The 21,322-nt window shown below is 39.4% G+C and overlaps 1 protein-coding gene across 3 annotated transcripts in view; it reads left to right on the forward strand.

Annotated features, from left to right (window-relative positions):
• PTK2 (protein tyrosine kinase 2) overlaps positions 1-21,322 on the forward strand; it is a 188,866-nt gene that overhangs the window by 64,965 nt on the left and 102,579 nt on the right. For all 3 annotated transcript variants that reach the window (XM_056482884.1, XM_056482885.1, XM_056482883.1), the window contains one exon: positions 17,394-17,620. In XM_056482884.1, coding sequence (XP_056338859.1) covers positions 17,426-17,620 — 195 coding nt within the window. In that variant the 5' untranslated portion in view covers positions 17,394-17,425. The remainder of the gene's footprint in view (positions 1-17,393; positions 17,621-21,322) is intronic.

Genomic DNA, 21,322 nt, shown 5'->3' on the forward strand with positions numbered 1-21,322 from the left:
CTGGTAATATGTTTACAGCTCAGCAATGATCTGTTCTTGCTGGTATGGAGAGAGAGTGGGAATCATGTTCCTGAAATCTCAGTGTGTTCAGCTCAAAGGCAGTTTTGTCTTGGCTGTGTCACAATGGTTGGTCAAGATAATCTGAAGAATTGCAACAAAGATACTTTGGAGTAGAGCAACCTTTTCAATCTGATCCTGACAAATGATTCCCATGCAACAAATTGCATTGCCAGGTACTTGAACAGCAGCTTTTTGTCCATTCAGGTGTTTGATTGCAGCAGTCTTGACTCATCCTGGCAGAATTAAAAGGTCTCTGATTTATGGTTGTGTATAGCTGTACCTGTCAAATAGGAACATGTGTGTGCTGCAGATATCCATCCCAGCCCCTCCCCAGAGGAAGATTCACTGCTCAGGTGACAGGGAGCTGTGTATCTGTCCCCATTTCAGAGTTGATTTCCTGTGTCATGTTTATCAAAGAGCAGCAAATAAATTAAGATTTGCATCCCAAGCTGTTCCAAGCAGTGTCCTCTGGCACAGAAGTGGGATGGGTATTTTGGGGTGGTGCCTTCAGGTCAGTAAGTTGATGTTTTATCAACTAACCAGGTTTAGCAGAAGGTGGGCTTTTCTGCATGTGTTTCTGAACCTTAGATTAAGAGGATTTTGTTCTGGTTATAATTGTGAGGACTTAATGCCTGGGGTTTTCTTACTCAAAGTTGGGAGGATGCCATAGAATCCCTGAATGGTTTGGGTTGGAAGGAATCTCCAAGAGCATTTCATTCCAACCCCCAGCCATGGGCAGGGACTCCTTCCACTATTCCAGGTTCTCCAAGCCCCATCCAGGCTGGCACTGGACACTTCCAGGGATGGGACATCCACAACCTCTGGGCAACCTCTGTCCAGGACCTCACCACCCTCACAGGGAAGAATTTCTTCTTTGTTCCTGTTCTCTCCTTCAAATGAAAGATTTGCCCCTTCAATCTTTAACTTCTGTGTATTTTTAAATACATACACATAGTATTTAATAGAACATACAATATAAAATACAAACTATAATATATACTATATAAACTGTTTTATAGCTACAGGATATATAAACTGAATATATGAAAGCAAGGCATCATCAGTTCTTCAGCAGGAAAATATCCATTACTTTTCTTCTTTCCAGAGTAATTTTGATGTTTGTATAGGTTCTGGTTTTATGTGATGCTGAACAAGCTTTTTGCTTGTCTTGATTGCATTAATTTAGTTTTCCTGGAACAAGCTGTGTGACCTATGTTGACCAGTAGTGTTGGACTTCATGTTTGAAGTATCAAATTTGCACATCTAAATATACTTTAAATATCTTTTTTCAGTCTAGAGGTGCAGTAAAAATGCATTTGGAATAATGCTTTTATCTGCCACATCTCACTTCTCTTCCCAGCCCTGGCTGTGATACATTTGTGCAGTTTAAGTACAGTTTCCCACACTGATGAAACCAAGGTGTTGCAGTAGGTACAGGAGCACTTGCTGTGGCCATGGCTGCCAAATAATTTCTGTGATAAACCCTCCTTTAGGTAGTCTTGTACTCAGAATTATCCAAGTCCTTAACTGCTTATGCTGAAATCAGTCTGGAATCTCTGAAATTGTTCATTCCTAAAATTTCAAGGGAAAATGGTTGTGCTTTTTCAGTGTTCTGTTCTGAGAGGGAGCAGTGACTGTTGGAGATGGGAGTGGGAACGAGCTGAAAATGAGAATTATCTGAAATCAGGAACAAGCACACCCTGGATACTCCTGTATACACAGCAAGGTCATGTTCACAGTTCCTGTTTCATCCTGTAGGAAAAGCTGGGCAAGTTAAAACACACTTGATGTTTATCCAGTAGAGAAAAGCAATGGCAACCAGGCACTTCTGTTTAATCCAGATTTATCTCCAGTTTGGTTTTTTTTAATATTAAAATCACAGTCAAGCCAAAGTAAAATAATCCCAGTGGGAAAGTGTAAATATCTCAGGAACAAGAAAAAAACACATCAAAATGGGGGAAAAACTCTCATACTTGAAACTGTCTGTGAGATGTGATCTTGGGTCTGTATTTAAGTACACAGAGGTCAAAAATACTGGTTGAAGAATTTTTACATTCAGGTGTCTCAAGTTATTTGTGTGGTTGCAGTGGCTTATGCATCCTCAGGAGAATGAGAAATGAAGGCAGCTTTGAAACTTGCAGTCATAAATCTTCTTTCTTCAGCATGGTATTGGGAAATTCAGGAAAGTTTAGTATGAGCACAGCATTTGGAGACATAAAATCAAGAGGGAGAACACCAAACCTCAACTTGAAATGGTTTTTTGTGTCTGCCAAGAATAATAATTTTATTTTATGAATCAGTCACTGATGCCTCAATCCAGTGAGTATTTTCCTGTTCAGTGGTAGGAAGATAAATAAGAGGCTTTGATTTTTTGGCATAATGCTACATTTTGGGAAGTGGGAGTCATTCCCTTTCCCTAATGTGGGAATTATATTGGATTTAAGTTTTGTTTCTGTCTATGGTACATGTGATACTTCAGCCCTGGAATAATCATACAAAGCAGTGGTTAATCTATAACTTTTTGTAGGTTATTACCATAAAATTATTGAATAACTTTCCTTGTTAGGACTTTTCTTGCTGTGCATATCAAGTTTGCACTCACATTATTAATGTTGCTCCAGTTTTGTTGTAAATGGGAATAAAAATGTGCTGGTTTTATTTCTTTTCTCTACTAGGAAAAGTATCTCTCAGATCAGGCAGTAGGTAGGACGTGAGCTGTGCCCTTGGGTTTCACAAGGACAACCTCCTGCACTGCAGTAAAGTTGCTCATAAAATGTGTCCTTTGTGACTGGCTGGGCAGATTTTATAGGGCCAGGTCCTTTCAGGTGCTGAGTGCTTCCTCCTTCCTCATCCATGTGCCCTCAGGTGTTCCAGCACTCACCACCATCAACACATTTGTATATTCCAGTCTGCTGGAAATCCATAGGGATGGGCCTTGCTTTGCAGAATTAAGGCCCTACTGAAGAAGAAAGGTGGATCTTGAACACTTTAAGTTGTGGATTTGTTAATTATGGTTTGTATTTTCTTTGAAATTGGAGGTGCAGTGTTATTTGGCACTGAATTTTTAGATGGACTATTATTTTTTGCTCTAATTATTACTTCTTCATGTTACTTTTTCTCTTTCCTTTAAAACCACAGAGGTGCTGTTTGTTTTATCACTGTGAACTGTTTTGTTTAACATGTAAGAGAAGATTATATAAATGTTATAATAACTTGATTTATAAGTTCAGAGCTTTCTGTCAAAACAAGATGTTCATAGGCATACTCCCAGCATAATTTGTTGTCTCCTTTTCATCTTAATTTTGTTGCATTGAAACAAACAAACATGGAATTTAAGCTTCTCCTTCAAGATGTCCTATAAGAATTGTCAAATTCTATCCAAAATAATTCCTTTGCAAATACCTTATTTCGGTACACATCTTTGCTAAATGCCTTTAAAACCAGATCAAGATCAATCTGTATATTTTAATACATGCTATACAGCAATATATTGTCTTTCTTAAATTAGGCTCTGAAAGAACAAATCCAGTTTTAAATGTATGTGTTACATCTGGAAAATGAGGAAAAAAGTATTTAGCTTTTTTTTTTTCCTGGATATTTGTCCAGTTTATAAGAGCAAAAACTTGGATTTTAGGTTGGTTTTTTTAATATCAGATATTGCAGGTGAGAGACCATAACAATAAAGGGAGAAACACCAGAGAAATACTTGAACCTTTTCCAGGTCCTGTCTTTTTAAGGGCTATGACCGAATTGTGATACACAAGGGAAGATTGATAAGAGATGTTTTTAATAAATTACCTTGTATATCACAAAAGTGAAGTAAATAGAAACTGCACCAGAGTTGTGTTTAGTTTTGGTATTAGTTGTCTACATGTCCAGAATCTTTATGCTGTGAGTTTCTTTTGATTAATTAAAACAGTGAAGAATCTAGAGTTGTCTAGTTAAAAAAAAAAAAAAAAATAAATAAATAAAGTATGCATTGGTGTTGAGAAAACTATTCCACAGTTCAAGTTGGCCCCAGAAATCTCAAGTCTAATGAAGAAGTCCTGAAAGAAATGGAGCTTTCTGACCTTGGGCGTGGTAGGGGATGTTCAAATGAGTGGGGAGGTGGGGGTGGGCTGTGCTGCCACTTCTGCAGTGGAGAAGCCGCGGGATCTGTTCCTGGAGGGTTTTTTTTTTTTTACAGCTTCACCCTTTCTGTGCCTATCTCACTTCTGCTCTCAGTGTCACAGTCTGTGCAGCTCAAGTTCCTGCTGTGAAAAATACATGTTCCACAAAGAAGGGTGGAACAGGGATGTTTTCAGTCTCTTAACTGACATCTTAAATAAGTAATTAGTGTTGTCCATTAATGAATCAGAATTTGCTCTTTCTTAAAACTTTTTAAATGTGTAGCATTGCAGTAAGTGGAATGTAGTGGCTTGGGGCTTGATCTTGTTTAGGGGCTTGATCTTTATTTATTTATTTATTTTTAAATTTTACTTATTTTGCCTAAAGGGGTAGAGTAAACCATGAAGTCTCATCAAGTATGCTGCTCAGTACTCTTCTTTGTATTAGCAAAGTATTCTTCTGTTCACCTCTTAAAGTGGGAAAACTAATTTCCTTCTGGAGTGTGAAAATCATTTGCAGCTCATTTCTTCGGAGCAAATCGTATTAACTCTTAATGTCTCAGATTTCCCTCTGAGTGGTGTTGTCTTTGACAGAAGAACATAACTGCATTTTAAGTGAGTTTTTCTCCTCTAATTCCTGTCAGCCATGAAACTCGCTCAGTGAAATATTCTGCAGCTGATTAAAATGTAATGAAATCATGTTTCTGACAAATGCTGAGCATCTTTAAAGACCATACTTTGACATTTGCAAAATAATGGGAAATAATTAGAGGTTAGTTGTGCTTATGCTGCCGTTGGCTGTGCCAGGCATATCTCAAATTAACCTTTTCCTTTACATTTCATAGGAGTTACTTGTTCTGTTGTGTGTTCCATTGGTCTCTGGCCAAAAAGAAGCACCTCCTTACCTGTTAGAAATTCCTATCACCTCTTTAAATTCTAGTGCCTGGCTGGAGACCTGTGGATGGTGCCATGATAGTCAGTGATCAGCTGTTTTGTTGATTTTGGTGCAAATTACAGGTGCTCATCAGTTTCCTTGTATCAGATGCAAACAAGCCTTACTTGTCTATCCTGTTCCGGAGAATTCCATCAACTTCTGCTCATGTTAAAGATCCTTGATCTTTTTATTTGCATCTGTCCATTTAGTTGGTCAAACTTGTTTGGGTAAACCAGCTAAGAGTTGGAAAAAGGCTTTAAAGAAAGAGGAAAAAAGAGAATGTTGAAGTAGGAAATTACACTTGGATTTGTAATACTAGTATTTTCACCAAATTATTTTTGCCTTCCTTAATCATTGCAGTGGAATAGTTCTTCTTGGTGTCCTACCTGTTCCATGCCCCCTTTTGTCCTTCCTCTTCACCTCTGTCTTGACCAGGTATTGAAAATCAGTAAATGCTATTTAATAATTTAGCAACAGAGGCTTAGAAGTGTCAGTTTTAGACTTTTAGACTGTGAGCCGCAAGAAAAACTAAACCCCCACCAAAACCAGAAAAAATAAGCCCAGACTGATTTATTCTGTCTTAATGTGTAAAAGCAACTCAGAAATCATTTAAGCAGCAGTACCAGGAAGACTCAGAGGAAAGCAAGGGCTCCATGGTTGGGAAGAGTGGATGAGGAAATGCTTGGCAGGGAGAAAAGGGGTAGCAAGTTCTGCAGCTTTGGCAGCAGCAAGGACAAATTGCTAAGCTGGTGAAGCAGCCTCTGGTGACAACTTACTTGGCTTTGAAAAATTAACTCAAACCTCTGTACAAATACACTCTTCAGAAATGATCATACATCAATTTTGTAGCATAGACATATCTGAGAAACCAGACAAATTCCTTTAATGATATTTGGATGTTAAACTATACATGAGAAACTGTGTACAAGAAAATATTTTTCTGAAAAATTTGAAAAATATGGCCTGAGTGATGGGACATCTCTAATTTTCTTAGATTTTTGTTGTTTTTTTTTTTAACCATACTTATATGAATCCTTTAAAGGATCAGAATATACAGTACAGGCTTTTTGGATGCTCACAGATGGACTTTTTTAATAGGGTTGTTTATTTTTCTGATTTGTTCTATAATAAAAATGTTATTTGACTTCTTTCAGTTTTCTGATTTGATATCAGGTTTTTCCAAGCCTGGAAATCATCATCTTGCACTGGCATCTATTGACTTGATAAATGTAGTCTGTGAGAAAGCTGCCAAAGCTGCCTATCTCTGTTTTCATCTGAACTTTTTGGAAGCCTTAAAAGGATTATATTTGACCTTTGGAAAAAGTCCAGGGGGAGGGAAGGCCACTAAGTTGATCTTGGGGCTGGAGCACCTCGGCTGTGGAGGCAGACCAGGAGATTTGGGGCTGTTCCAAGGAGAAGAAAAGGCTCCAGAGGACCTTGGAGCCCCTTCCAGAACCTATAGGGGCTACAAGAGAGTTGGAGAGGGACTTGGGACAAGGGCCTGGAGTGACAGGAAGGATGTCTTTCATGCTTAAGATGAAGGACAGGAGGTTTAGATTAGATATTTGGAAGAAATTGTTATGTATGAGGGTGATGACGCCCTGGCACAGGTTTCCCAGAGAAATTGTGGATCTCCCATCCCTAAAAGTGTTCAGTGCCAGGTTGGATGGGGCTTGGAGCAGCCTGGTCTGGGGGAAGGTGTACCCAAACCATTCTATAATTCTGTATTTCAGCTTCAATAACAAAAGCAAAAATTGAAGCTTTTATGGATGTTCTTAATATAAAAAAATTATCCCATCAGTGATTCGGTCTCTTTGGACAGCATCTCCTACTTGTGACTCCCTCAGGAGACTGTGTGAGCATGACTGATGTCTACAGCCTGTCCTTATGTTTCTTCAGTATCCACTGCATTAGAAACTTTTAGAGAATATTTTGATATCGGTTTATCCATCCTCGTAGATCTTGTAAATATTGATCAAGCTTTCATGTGGAGTCCTGCCTTTTTTAGGTTCCCTTCACAAGGCTCCTGCTCTGCCCCTTCATTATTTTAGTTGCTATTCCCTGGACTTTTAGACAGTGCAGAAGATGTTCTGGAAATTCCACTGATTTTTCTGTTGAACTTTGGGGGCTAAAATAGAAAAGACTTAATTGATAATTCTCTGCTGGCAAGGGGTTGTGTGATGCTGAAGACACCCACCCCTTGCCTTTAGTAAGCAATGACAGAACCTCTTCCAAATCACAACCCAAAGACCCAGTTTCAGGCAAAAATTTGTAATCTGATGGAATACTGTATTCTTTGTTTGAAATATTTAATGATTTTATCCCTTTGTGCAGTTTTTGTAATGCTAGCTCCTGTTCAGTTGGTGTAGAGATTTAAGTGTTTCTAGCTTCTGACCTAGGTACCTCTGACTTGCTGCATGTTTGTGGAAGGTGTGTTGTCACAGCAACATTCAGGTTTTGTGCAGGAGTGTTTCCATACAAATGAAAGCACACACACTCTTTGCTGAAGGAAATTGTTCTTCTATTTTCTCTCTAGATACTATGAAGTATTTATTTTAAAATAAATCCAAGTGTATTAAGAGCACAGATTGCAAATATGTAAGAACTCTGCTTCCTGAAGCTCATGTGCAAAGGTGTTTTAATTGCCAGATCCTTTTGGATTGTGTTCTCAGGCCAAGTCAATTCAGCATTTAAAAACCGCATGTGTTGAAGTGCATCCCCCCTCTCCAGTTAATATTCCTGTATGTTCTAATAGAGACTTGAAGGAGGATGGATTGATAGCTCTGTGTGTGTGGTGTTGGCTTATGGAGGTGTCTTGTTTGTGTAACACCAACTTAATTTATTACCACCTGCTGTTTCTGCAAATGGTGAGATTGTCGCACACAAATTGCATATTTCATCACTGTGATGGTGGGAATTGATTTATTGTTTCCAGGGAAATAATTGAATGGAAGAAAAATGCACTGTAAAGTAAGTTGCATCTTTATGAGCTTCTTAATGCCTGTCCATGATCAAATATATTCTAAAAGGTGCAGTAAATTCTTGTGGGGCAAGTGAAACCTGCTGACTTGATGCCTTCAGGTTTGCCTGAATTTCTCATCCATGAAGATGTTGAACCAGTCACCCCCTGTCTCCTTTGCTACCCTGCTGTGATGAGGATACACTCACTCTGGTTTGGGACCTCAGTGCTGCTGGGTCTGTGCTTGTGCTTGTGCTGTTCACCACAGATGGGCTGTCAGAACCTGCAAAGACTCGATTTTAGTTCTGTTTTTGAAATGTGTGGCAGTTGAATTAGACATTTCTGATATTTCTGACCTCATTCCCTGTTGTTTGAAATTAGTAACAAATAATATCCAGGTTATCTCAGGTGGGATGAGAGGGACTAGATGGAACAACCCAAACAGTTCTTTAGTGGAAGAGGATTATGTTGGTTTTGGCACAGGCTGTGTTGTATTTATGCCTCTTGTATTGCAAAGCATGATGAGGTTTTGACCTAGGATGTCTCCTGTCAGGGAAGGTTGGAGAGGAGATGAAAATAGTGCCACATATGCCATGATTGATTATTCTTGTGTTCCTGCATGATTCCTTCCACAATTGGAAGTGAAAAAACTGATGAAGCTTATGTATTGAAGCTTGTCTTGCTTTAGGGGATTGAACCCACCTCTTCCAGTTTCCAATTAATTTTTTGACCACAGACTCAATATTTTATCCTTTTAAGTACTAAATTCCACTTTCAGAGAACTCTCTTGAAGGAAGCCTTAAATTAATGTATTTCAACTGGTTAATACCAGTTGGAATGGCTTTCTTCCCCTGGTTTAAAAACTTCAGGAAGTTGTGACTCAGTTGGAAGTAGAATGGTCTAATTTCAGCTGTTACCTTCTTCAGCTCAGAAGTTTTAACCCTTTTTGGTCATTTGTGTCTCGTGCAAAGCCAGATTTTTAGCTCATCCAACATGCATGTTGGATATGGTTCTAGGAAAAATGAGTTAGTTCTAGCATCAGTTCTTTGGTAAGCTGTTGTCTAACTCCTCTCTGTTTACTGCACGTTGAGGAAATGCCCAAAACACACATTTTGAACCCACTTTATATTGTAATTGAGTTATTTAAGTGAGAGCTTTCCCTTAAAATTTGTGAACTCCTTATTTCTCAGTACAGTGTAAACGTTGAACTTCAGGACCTGTAGTATATCAGACATGCTTTAATTAATGTAAACTTAAGGAAAGTTCAGTAGCCCTGTGTTAGTAGGTTGAAGGTAAAGACTGAAAAATGCTTTGGGTGGAGGCCAAGGGTGTTTTCTTGGATGATGCCAATTTTCAGAGCTTTTCAGTGTTGATGGTTCTATTCAGAGATTTAATAATGCATTCACTGGAAAACCTAAACAAGAAACCTCCCAACTTCACTGGGATTAAAAAAGAGCAAAAGCACTGAATGCCCTTCCCCTTAGCTGTCTATTTTTGTGGACAGTGTGGGGACAAGGGACCATTTCCAAGGGACAATTCCAGCTGCAGTGAGGTGGTGAGTCCTGGGTTTAGATTCAGCCCTGCACAGCATGTCAGGAGCATCCACCTGGCATGAAAGCACTGGTGGGGAATCCATAAATTGTGTTGTGGTACAAAGCAATATGGAATCTTTGGTGCTGACTCCAGAAGTCGATCTGTTTGGAGTGGATGAAGTGTTTTAAATTGCCTTTTTGAGGCTTTATTTTATGATTTGTTGATTTTTGTTATTTTTAATAAAAATCTTGAAATGGTCCATACAGTATATGTTTATCTGCTTCTAGCTTTACTTAGCCAAAGTACAGAGTAAAGAAACACATTTTTCTTAATTTCTACCTATATCCCTGGCTGTTGTTACTGGCTTTGAAAAACACCTGAGCCAGAATAGGCTTTAGAGAAACTTTTTACAGGTCACTGAATTTTGTAATAGGCCATTGTCATGCAGCAACAGCAAGGTGGTTGTCATGCTGTTCCTTCTATACACTTAAGTGCCTTTTATCTGATGGTGAAAATTATTAGAAGATAGTTGGAACATTTTAAATTGTAGACTGGGATGGTGTTGTTCAGTAATACGAAACTAGAAAGTTCCAAGTAAAATCAAATGGTGGCCAAAGCCAAGTGTGTTAAGCCTTGAATAGTGCATAGCCAGGGTAACTCACTGCTCTCCTCAGCTGTCTCTCATTTCAGGCACTTCTGGTTTTTAATTTCAGAGAAACACACTTGCATCATCACCAATTCTCATTAGTTTTTATTAGTCTAGAAGGACAGTAAACTCTCCCTGCTTCTATTTGCTTCTAAAGCTATTTGGAAGAAGGGCTGGGCTGTATGGGTCCTCCTTGGAGCAGTATTTCAGACAGGAGTGTTGGAAAAGATTATCTGAATTCATACAGCTTTCAGTCTCTTATTTCAATGTTCATGGGAAGGGCTGCTGCCAACAAGTACTGCAGCTTCAAAATACAGAGATTAATTTAAATCTTTGTTTTAAAATTGCACAGTTGTTACTTGCTCATTTCTCTGGTTCCTTCTGAAATAAAACTGCACCCCTCTAATTCTCTAGAGCTTGCTAGAAGCAAGCAATAGAAAATGCAGGGGGAGATTAGTGTTTATTTGAATTTCAGTGGTGCCAAGGGACCACAGTGAAAGTTCAGAGTGCTGTTGAGAAATTAGGCAAGTATCTAACTGGATACTGTGTTCTAATTAAAGCTTGTACAGACATTGATTTTCTTGTATTCCCAACACAACTGATGTTTCCTCATGATTTAATTTTTTAATATTAAAAATAGAAAATGGTGCCAACTCCAAAGGGAATTGCTGGTAGTGCAGATTATGTAATGTTACAATAAAATTGGGTTAAGTGCAGTGTTTAAAGGTGCATTAGGACTTAATCCTGTGGGATTTTTAATGAGAAGGATGGGTGGTGTTTTGAATGCAGGGTGGATAAGTACAAGACATCTTGTGACATTTGAAAAATTGCTGATGGACAGGACAATTATTTAACCATTGGTCAGTCCCCTGAAACTTTTTCAGTCCCTGCATCCCAAGGTTCAGCTACCCCAGTAACAGCTCCTGTTTCTCTGGCAGTCAGCAAAATCTACTCAGAGTTCTTCATAGCAACTGTACAGGAAATATGCCATTGTATCATTTAATGTAGGTGATATTTTTATTTATTATTGATTTTTAGTGAGTTACACTTGTCTTACATTTACAGGCCCAGGATTGTCATACTGCTTTACTTCATGTGGGTCTTGTAGTTCACGCTGTCTCTGGATTCCTCCTTCATGCTCCCTTGAACATTTAATCTCCTAAATCATTGTTATAATTGAAATAAATGTTCCCATATTGGCAATTTGTATTGCTAAACTTGTTTTGACTTTGGTCTGTATTATCTTTGAACTATATTGAGACACAGATTTAGTAACTGTTCAAGAAATATTCCCTGAGGGTAAAAAATGGATTTGCCAGTACTGTTTTTCCATTTCATACTGATACAGTGAAGTACTTGGTGAGACTATTCAGGCTAAAGTAGGTACTAAGAACTTGATTTAAAATTTGTTTTAATGTGTCTGGCTTTATACTTTGACCTGAGAACCTTGATAAATGCTTTTGGCTACAAATACTACAGTTAGAAATGCATATATTGGGGGAGGAGGGAGAAAGCAGTGACCAGGATTAAAAAGAGGCAGCGAGATAAATAAATAAATAAATAAATAAATAAATGTGCTCTTGGATGTAGTCATAGCAAATATTACCAAAAGCAGTGAACATAGCTGAAAGGCAGGGTAAAGTGGAATAAAGGATTGCTCCTTTTTTCTTCTGCTTTTGAACACCAGCATTGGCTGAAAGAAAAGGTAAAAGAAAAATAAACTCAGCAGGGAACAAACAGGGACATTCCAACGTGACTTATGGAAATAGCTGAAATTATTGAATGTCTTTGAAGGCTAAAATGATGATAAAAGGAAAAAATAGCCCTTCTCGTTTCTTTCTGCATTCGTCCCTAATTTGAAATCACAAACTTAATGGTTTTCTCCAGGTTTCATCCTTAAATGTGTAACAAGATATTGACATCAAGGAAATGCAGAAAGAACTTGTTATACACCTGGCACATTGGCTGCCTCTCTCTTGTGGCATGGATGTGTTTGTATCAGGCAGTGGAATATCAAAAGTCAGCAATGTGCTGACTCTCAACATGGGCCCCAAAAATACAGGCTTTGTCATGGAGATTGTGGTTAAAATTGTCCTTAACACCTTTCCTGTCTGTGAGGTTGAGATAGTCAAGTTAATATTTGCAAGGTGAGTTACAGCAGGATTTAATGCAAGCTGTGAAAATGGATTGGGCTTGAAATGCACGAGATGTTTACTCTCTGATGTGAGATATATTATGGATAATTTATGATTTTAGAGTGTGAAATAAATTCTTAATTTAGTTTTTGTTGCCAAATAAAATTTCAGAGGTTGCAGGGCACCTGTGGAGATTTGTCCAGCACCTCTGCTCAGAGCAGGGTCAGCCTACAGCTCGGGACTGTGTTGTCCCATTGCTTAATGTCCTCACTTGCCACCACTGGGAACAGTCTGGCTCCATCTTTACTTTTTTAAACACATTTGGAAGATCCTCCTGAGCTTCTCTTCCCCAGGCCAAACCATCCCATTTCTCAGAGCCCTCCTTGTATGACAGACACTCCAATTCCTGAACTGTTTTTGTGGTCCTTCATTGGACTGTCTCCATAATGTCCATGTCTTTCTTGTCAGGATGGGAACAGAGCCCAGGAGCCTGGTGGCTGCAAGGACACATTGCTGGCTCATGGTTGGCTTGCTGTCCACCAAGACATCCTGGTCCTCTGGAAAGCTGCTTTCCAGTCAGTCTGTCCAGTAAAGCAGCATTGTTTGTCAAAGGTGCAAGCAATCTAAAGGCTTTTATTTACTTTAATAATTGTAATATTTGAAAGTATTTTAAGTCTTGCAGGATTATTACACCAGGACCAGAGAACAAAACAAACTGTGAATTCTTACTGTATTTTTATAGATCTTTTCTAAAAAAAATAGATTTATAGATTCTTTCAGATTTGTATAGGTTTGAATTTGGATGGACCAAGTTATTTTGCAGAAATGCCACCTGGAAGGGCCTTTAGCTCATAGATGTCGATGCCTTCAAGCCTGAAATGGGGATCAGAATATGGAGGTTAAAGAATAATAAGATTTCATGGTATCTACAAAGGACAACGTGGAGTCACAGTGTGAATAATTACAGCTTGATTCCTTGTAACATGAACTTGTTAGCACTGCATTGTTGGCCATCAGCCAACACTAATAGGAGAAAGTGTTGTTTATTTTTTTAATTATTTTTTATTATCAAACTGCTGATGTTGAAGACATTATTTGCATTAAAACATTTCCCTTATGAGATGACTCTACTATCACTTTATTAACCAATTTGCAGTTAATTGATTTAAATATTTTTTAATGACTTTTGACTGTCTCGTTAGTGGAAATGATTTAATTTCTGAATACTCAAAGCTGATAGTGAAACGTGACTTAGAACTTTGATTGTGCTACTGGAAGTCATAACACTGACTTTGTTTCTGATATAGTCAGCAAATGTGGGAATGTGTGAGGAGGAGTTACATTTAGAGGAAATGACCTCTGGAAGGATTCAGCTTGCCTGAATCTCAGGTACTCCCACCACAGTAAAGGATATCCACGTGAGCAGTCATATATCTCGTGTTGTAGTCTGGTAACAACTGCAGCATCTCAGCAGACCCACTCAGTGTCACCAGGCCAGGACTGGTTTGCTTTGCTCCTCCCCCAGTCTTGGAATAGTCCTTGACATTGCTGAGAAATCCCTGTGATTTCTCTGAAGTGCAAGCACTGGGAGAACAATAGTCTTTCCTCTTGGAAGCTCTAAGGGATGCTGGCACAGAGCCTTGCATACAAAGAAATCTGACCACGCTTGACTTTAGACCATTAGCCTTTTATACCACAAGATCCAATAAATTACAGTAGAATTAAGCCATAGAATCGTGGAATGGTTTGGGTTGGGAGGGACCTTGAAGATCATCTAGTTCCAACTTCCTGCCACAGGGAAGAGCTCCTTCCACTAGACCAGGTTGCTCTGTCCAAAATTTCTGATTTATATACAATCTAAATCTGCCTTCTTTTAGTTGATTGCAGCTTGTTTCTGGCCCATGGTAGCACACACTACCTGTCTATTTAATACCAAGAGGATTAAAGCTGCTCATTTAAACCAAGATGTGTAATTTTGCAGCATTACACACTAGTCTGGTTTGAATTTAGAACAGCCCAAATAAGCATCGTGGTGTTGTTATCTGAGCTTTATTTGTATCGTAAAACAGCCTGACAGCTCTTGTAAAATAGTTGTTTAACAGCAGCTGTGTTTTACAAAGTTTTGGCCTGGGGCAGAGTTTTACAGTCACATTACAAGCTCAAACCCAGGGGCTGTTTTTAATGGGAATGTTAATAGGTCCATAACAGAGATATGGTATGTGTTTCTATACCTGGAGCCATCAGATTTATTGCTGTTTTGGTGCTTCATAAAGTAAGCGTTGGGCTTTTTAAAAGAAATTGTAAGGAACCAGCAGTGATCAAATTCTGAAGGAAAACTGCTGTTCAAATTTTGTGGAGGGGGGTGGTTTTACTTTGAAAAACCTCTGTGAAATAGAACCTTGTGAAAACTGACCCCGTACCCAGTGCTGTCAGTCTGATGTCTAATTCCACATTTTGATGAATATGGAAATATTATAAATAATGTTTTGCTTTCCATGACACCTTGTAGGAGCAGTTCAGTGAGTAGGTACTGGAGTCTTGCATTGCTTTCCTGTTTGCTGCTCCCAAGGGCTGTAGATTTGCCATATTTAAGCCTATGGCTAGACATCTAAATGTTTGGTTTGGTGTTTCCCCAAGACGTTTTCTCCCTGTTCTTCAGCCACATAAAACCTGATGAATGTATGTATTAAGTGGATGGAGTGTGGTGAATTAATACTAACACAGACATTCTTTTGGTTCTCCTTTGTGAAGAAATGACTCATTTTGCTTTGTGTTGTAGCAATTCTCCCTGCTGTCTGCTTATGTAAACTTTAAATAAAGCAGTTTCACCCATGACCTTGAGGTAGGCTGGGTGGTTCTGAAGGATGCAGAGCATCCTGCACAAGGTCAGTGGTCTTGTCTGAGCCTGAAAACTGCAATTTCATTCTGAGCAGTTGGACTGCTCATCTGCCTGAATTTGTCCTGGTGAAAATCCCCACCCTGCAGACCTTTGGGGTTTAGCAGTGACTATTTCAGCCTTACAGGAAAGTAGTCCTGCAGTTTGGAGCTTGCACAGTCTTGTTGTCTTGGTATCAGTTTGCCAGAAGGGAGATTTTTGTGCCTGTTTCAGCTTTAAAGTCAATGTTTGTGTGAAAACAGCTTGGGGCTCCTTTGGTGAGAAATCAGAGTTGCTGAGAAGCTCCTGGAATTTTCAGTTCTGTGTCTGTTCATGAGAGGTGAAGAGGAGGAGAGCCTTTAATGTGGGCCTAAGGTTAGCTTAATTCATTTGTATTGATGGCCAGAAAGGAGGAATGATAAAGCTGTAGTGTTTTCTTGGGTTTTCACAGAGATAGGAAACTGGAAGATGGGGGAAGTCCCTCAAGGGTCAGACACTGGGGGAGTTTTGGGAGAAGAGTCTCCTTGGCTTCTCCTACCATCTTCCTGAGGGCAGGACATGAGAGGCCTTTTGTCTGTCCAGTGTAAGTTCTTACCCTTCCCTTGGATTAATGCAATTCAGCCATTTATTCAAGAGGTAAAGACATCCTGCCCAGATGGGCTGTTATTTCTTATTTATCTGCTGGGTCTGAATTAAATTGATGCTTAAGACTTCCAGTCGGGTTTTAGCCTCACAAATGTTGTTATCTACAGTCTGAAGATTTCAAGCCTTGATATTGCTGGTGCTAATTCCTGTTAGCTGAGCTCATGGTGTGTTTTGACTGTGGCTGGTGTTAGCACCAGCTGCTGCTGGAGGGGAGATGCTCTCCCTCACCCTGTTCTGCTTCCCTTCCTGTTCAGCAGCTTCAGGCAGCCGTGGCATGAAATAAGCCAGTCCTGAAAAACAAATCACCTGGGTTTTGGTTTTGATGATTTTTTTTCTCCCTGAGCCAGTTTTTGGGGATGTCAGCAGAGCGCCATGGCAGGTGGCAGGGGGATGGCTGAAGCTCTGAGGGGCATCCAGGCATTACAGGAGCTCAGCTGGAAGCAGGGTCTCTCTTGTGCCTCTCAGTGAATAAACCAGGGCTCAGGCATTCAGTTTACTACCAGGAAGGCGTTCAAAGCACTATGCCAAAAAGATCAAGTTTAGTTTATTTTTAACTTCACATTTTCAAAACTGCCTCTCTACTGGCTGCTGGCTGTGAGGAGGAGAGGTAGGGAAAGCTCTGTGCACTTGTCCAAGCCCTGGAGCAAAGCCCTGCAGTCCTTTGCTCTCTGCAGCCAGCAGACTGGAATGATGCTCTAGACTGGCAGGCAGGGAGGAGGCACTCTCTGCTCTTTTCCTCTTGGACTGCATTGATTTTGCAGACACCATCTGCTTGTGGCTGACTAATTAGGAGCAGTAGCCAAGAGGCAATTTTCTCCTTATTCCTTTGACATGCAAACTCATACCAGGGTCTGTGCCTTTTACCATCAGACTTTGAAATCAGACTGGTGGAAGAGAAAACTTAGCCACTTGTTCAGGAATTGCTGAAAGGAAGATAGCTGTGTTCTTAATGGTTCCTCACTGAATAATGAAGATCTGGATGGTTTTGTGTCACACTGTTCCCAAACTAGCACAAAAGGAGTGAAGTTTTCAGTGTTTTAGCCTTGAAACAGGGGAGCCTGGTGTTGGTGTGTGGCTTCTTAGTGAAGAGCCACTAATTCAGTGCTGGGGTTTCCTTATGCCACTTCAGAGGATTGTTACAAGACCAGACTTGGCTGATTTTAGGAATGAAAACTCCTGTTCGAACTGAGAGCTGGTATTTGGTGTTAAAGGCTTTGTCGGGGACCTAGGTTGAGTCACTGAGAAACAAATGGAAGAGGTTTTGCTAAAGATACCACTTCTGTAAATAACTGGTTTTCAAGCTCAGATCATTTGCTCCAAGGGGCTTGCAGTTTCTCTGGTCGTCATCTGGGTGGGTTTTTACCTTTGTAGGTACATAAATATTTTAGCTGCTTTCCAGAAAGGAAGTGAATCTTCATGGTTTTCTGGTAAATGCCTTGTATGAAGAAGTATAAGATTCATTCATAACTAAAATGAATTTCCTTCTTTTCCTTTCCCTAGAATATGACAGATACCTAGCATCTAGCAAAACCATGGCAGCAGCTTACCTTGACCCAAACTTGAATCACACCCCAAGTTCAGGTGCAAAGACTCACCTCAGCACTGGGATGGAGCGTTCCCCAGGGGCCATGGAACGAGTCCTAAAGGTTTTCCACTACTTTGAGAACAGCAGTGAACCGACCACGTGGGCCAGCATCATCCGGCATGGAGATGCTACTGATGTCAGAGTAAGTCCATTTTTTAGTATTTCTATGCCATCTTTAGGCTAAGTGTTATCTTTAAAAATGGGAGGTAAAAATCTGGAAGCAAACAAACACAAAAGTTTCATGGTTTATTTTAAAAGAATTTTCACCTGTTGTATATTTTGAGTAAATTCAGGAACTTTAAGTGATACCAACCTGTGTGACACCTCAAGGCAAAAATGGGACTGGGATGAAAGTGACATTAAATGGCATCTTGCATGTTTTAACATAATAATAAGAAATTAATGTGGTTAATTGTAAGATGCATGTGTTTAGGTTTAAATATAATGTGTACATCACTTAGGGAAGTAAATACTGTTTGGAAGCTTATACCCCGGAGTGTGGCAAAATGGAACTCTGAGGAGTCCCTTTTTTATCCCCAGAAAGTCTGTTTGTCCATCCTCTCCCCCTGTTAGTCACTTGCTGCTTGTATTTTTGCAATATTGTCCTTCAGTCATCTATGGAAAAAAACCAAAGGCTGTGACTTTTTAAAGAATAAGTACCTGTAATCTTATAATTCTGTGGAAATGCTATATATGCATGAAAACACTTTCTTGTGAACTTACATCCTCTCTAATGCTGAGATCTTACCTTTTCTGTATTTATCCTTTACATTTTTTAGGTATCGTGGTATCTAAACTGTAACAAACCCCAGTTTAACTTGTCAAATGCTTTTGTGGTTTGCTTATTTTTTAATTCTCCTCCAAGAGCAGAATCTTGCAGGGTGGTAGGTGGTGTGCGGGGTTGTTTTCTGCTGTGAGATACTTGCTGTAAAAGCAGGTCCCCATCTGCTCCTTCCTTCAAACAGTTCTTCAAATTCCACTGCAAAGATGTGATTCTGCTGGAGGGAGAGAGTTGTCATGGAGTGAAGGAGACTTGTTTTCTCCTTTTTCTCTCTATTAAGTTTCATTTGTGCAAGAGAAAATGAAATTAAAAAAAAACAAAACTAAAGAGTTTTGATTGTTTATCTTCCTTTCCCACTGTTTATTTCCTAGCGTGACTACATCTGCAACGACCCAAGAGCATTCCTCAGTGGAGGAGGTCTTGTGATCCAGATCACAGACCTGTGAAATCCAGGGATTTTCATAGGTGATGATTAGAAAATCTGTCTCTTATCAATTCAGTAAGCTCCTATCTGTGTTCAGGGATAATTTGGTGAGTGGACAGATCAGAGCTTCAACAACAGAAATCTTTATCATCAATTGCAAATCTTTATCATCAGTTGCATGCTTTTTTTTTTTTGGAGTAAAGTTTTTTTGGATACAACTTGAAACATTTTTGCTCTCTGACTTAAGTATTAATGGTTTGCTATCTCTGATCTGATTGATTTGTTTCATAAAGTGCATTACTTGGTACAAGAGGAGGAAAACTATGTCTCAGTACATTTTTAACCTTGCAAAACTCTCCTGTGGATAGATGTCCAGGGCTCTTAATGTGGTACTTGAAATGGAGTCTGTCTTTCCAGAGAAGTATGTAAAACCCTGGAAAACAAAAGCAGAGATTAAATCTGTTTTTTTTTTCCAGCTCAGGAATACCTGTGGTTATGGACTTTAAGGATACGAAACTTGGAGTTGCTGTAAGAAATTCAGTGTTGAGCTTAGTTGGCAGCTATATATCATTTTTAAAGCAAAAATATGCAATTTTTAAATAAAAAGAGGATCAGAAGAACAGGCACGTAGAAGTTACTTGAGGCTTGCCTTATTTTTTAATTTTTACAGTACTCTTAATTGGATGGATGTTTCCAAAAAGAATGGGATTTTGGTATTCTGATGGATAGCTGTTAAACTTCATTCTTTTAGCAAATGTCCTTCTTTTGTTATTTTGTTAAACTGGAACAGTGACTGTTGAATGTGAATGTGCAGGTAGTAAAGGTCTAGCACTGATGTATTACCATGACATTTATTTTAGAAACAGTAAACCCTTGTTGGAATACAAGCCTACATTCCATTGGAATGACTGCTGTTCGACCAAGCTGAATAATTCAAGATTAAAATAGCCTGTAAGGTTTTTATGCCTCCTTTTGTGGAGGAGACATCTGCCATTTCTTCTGAATTACAACCTGAGGGAGGAGACTGGAGCTGGGTTTGTTTCCAAGGAGCTCTGAAGGAGTATTCAAAGGTGAATGTCTTTGAGACAGCTCTGCAATTGAAAAGAAAAGATGTCTTCCAAGAGTACTCCCTGGTCAGCACAGCTGCTGGGGTGATAGCTGGGGAACATTTCCAGTATTTGGGGGTACATTCCCGGTATTAGAAGTCAGACTTGGTCTGAAATTTCCAAATGAGCCATTAAAGGTGTTTCTAAAGGTGCTGCTAAAGCCTGAGGGCTTTATGGATTGTACCCAGGGAAAGTAGAGCTGGAATTTTCTTTCCTGATTTGTGGTTCCTAATATCTTCTGATTCAAACAAAGAGCAGTTTGCCTTTGGGAATGAGGGGTGTGTTTGACAGTCAAAGAGTGATTGAAAGGCCTTTTCCTTTCAAAAAAGAAAGGAGAAAAAAAAATGATATCCTAAGTGTAGAGTAAAGACAGCAATTTAGCTGTATACCTTCTACACAATTCCTTGGTCATGAAGGAAAGTTTTAATTAAAACTCAGGTGGTTAGGCTCATATGAACAGAACTCAGCTTTCTGTAGGAGTCTCTTGAAAGGCTGGACTGTGATTTCCTTGCTGTTCTTCTTAAAATATATTTCACCAAGACAACAGTGTGGCTACATGTAGGCTTTGCTTTGAGGAGAACTTTGTGCTGTGGACCTGCTTATTCTGGATGGATTTAGTCCCTCAAAGGCAGCTGTTTCCTCACAAGGATGAAGGCTGTGCTCTGCAGTGGATGCAAGAGCAGCTTCTCAATTCTGGGAAGTGCTTTCTTGGATTTCAAAGAACTGGCATGCTCTCTTTACCCTCTTTTTCTTTGGTGTTACACTGAAGACATGCTTCATTTCCAAAAGAAAGAAAAGGCTTTTATGAATGTGCAAACAGTGGTCTCCTCCTGTGAATGTGTATGTAGACACAGCCAAGCATTTGCCAGGGGAAAAAAGTTTGTTTATCTTCGCTGTTTATCTTGGTATGGCTTCTTTGGATGTGGTGTCTAGGTGCTTATGCACAAAGGGATTTCCAGGCTTCTTGTGGAGAATGCAGGGCATTCTCTGCCCTGCTCACAGCCTCAGGTGTGGCATGTGAGGAGGTGGGTGTTGCTGAGATGGAATTTTTTGGTCTCAAGTGCACCCGGAAAGTAAACACTGCCACCTGGTCTTGGTCAGCACTTAGGAGAAAATCACCTCTGTTTTCAGGGGGTTGAAGCAGAATTGTAACCAAAATTAAAAAAAAAAAAAAAAAAAAGAGAAAAGTGGTGGAAAAAAAGAGTGCAATGCATATAGCAGATTGAGTGCGTATCGAAGATCTGGGATTTTTAAAAAACAGGCTCTGGGGAAACCTTGTGTGAGTCCTTACAAGTGACTTTTGGTGAAGTACAGATCTCTTCTGCAGTCTCCCTTTTCTACCCCAGAAGTGCTCAGTTTGCATTGATTACACCTTTTTAAAAACTTCTAGCCTTTAAAGCTTGAGAAGTTAAAGACATTATTTGTGTGAAAATAACAACCACAAATCTCAAACCAGCTTATTAGCAGACATGTGTCGTACCTCAGAAAGTTGTTTTTATTCTTCCAATGTTGTTACACTGTCTAAAACCAAAG

Source organism: Oenanthe melanoleuca, chromosome 2, assembly GCF_029582105.1.
Source record: "Oenanthe melanoleuca isolate GR-GAL-2019-014 chromosome 2, OMel1.0, whole genome shotgun sequence".
In the NCBI taxonomy this organism is placed as follows: domain Eukaryota; kingdom Metazoa; phylum Chordata; class Aves; order Passeriformes; family Muscicapidae; genus Oenanthe; species Oenanthe melanoleuca.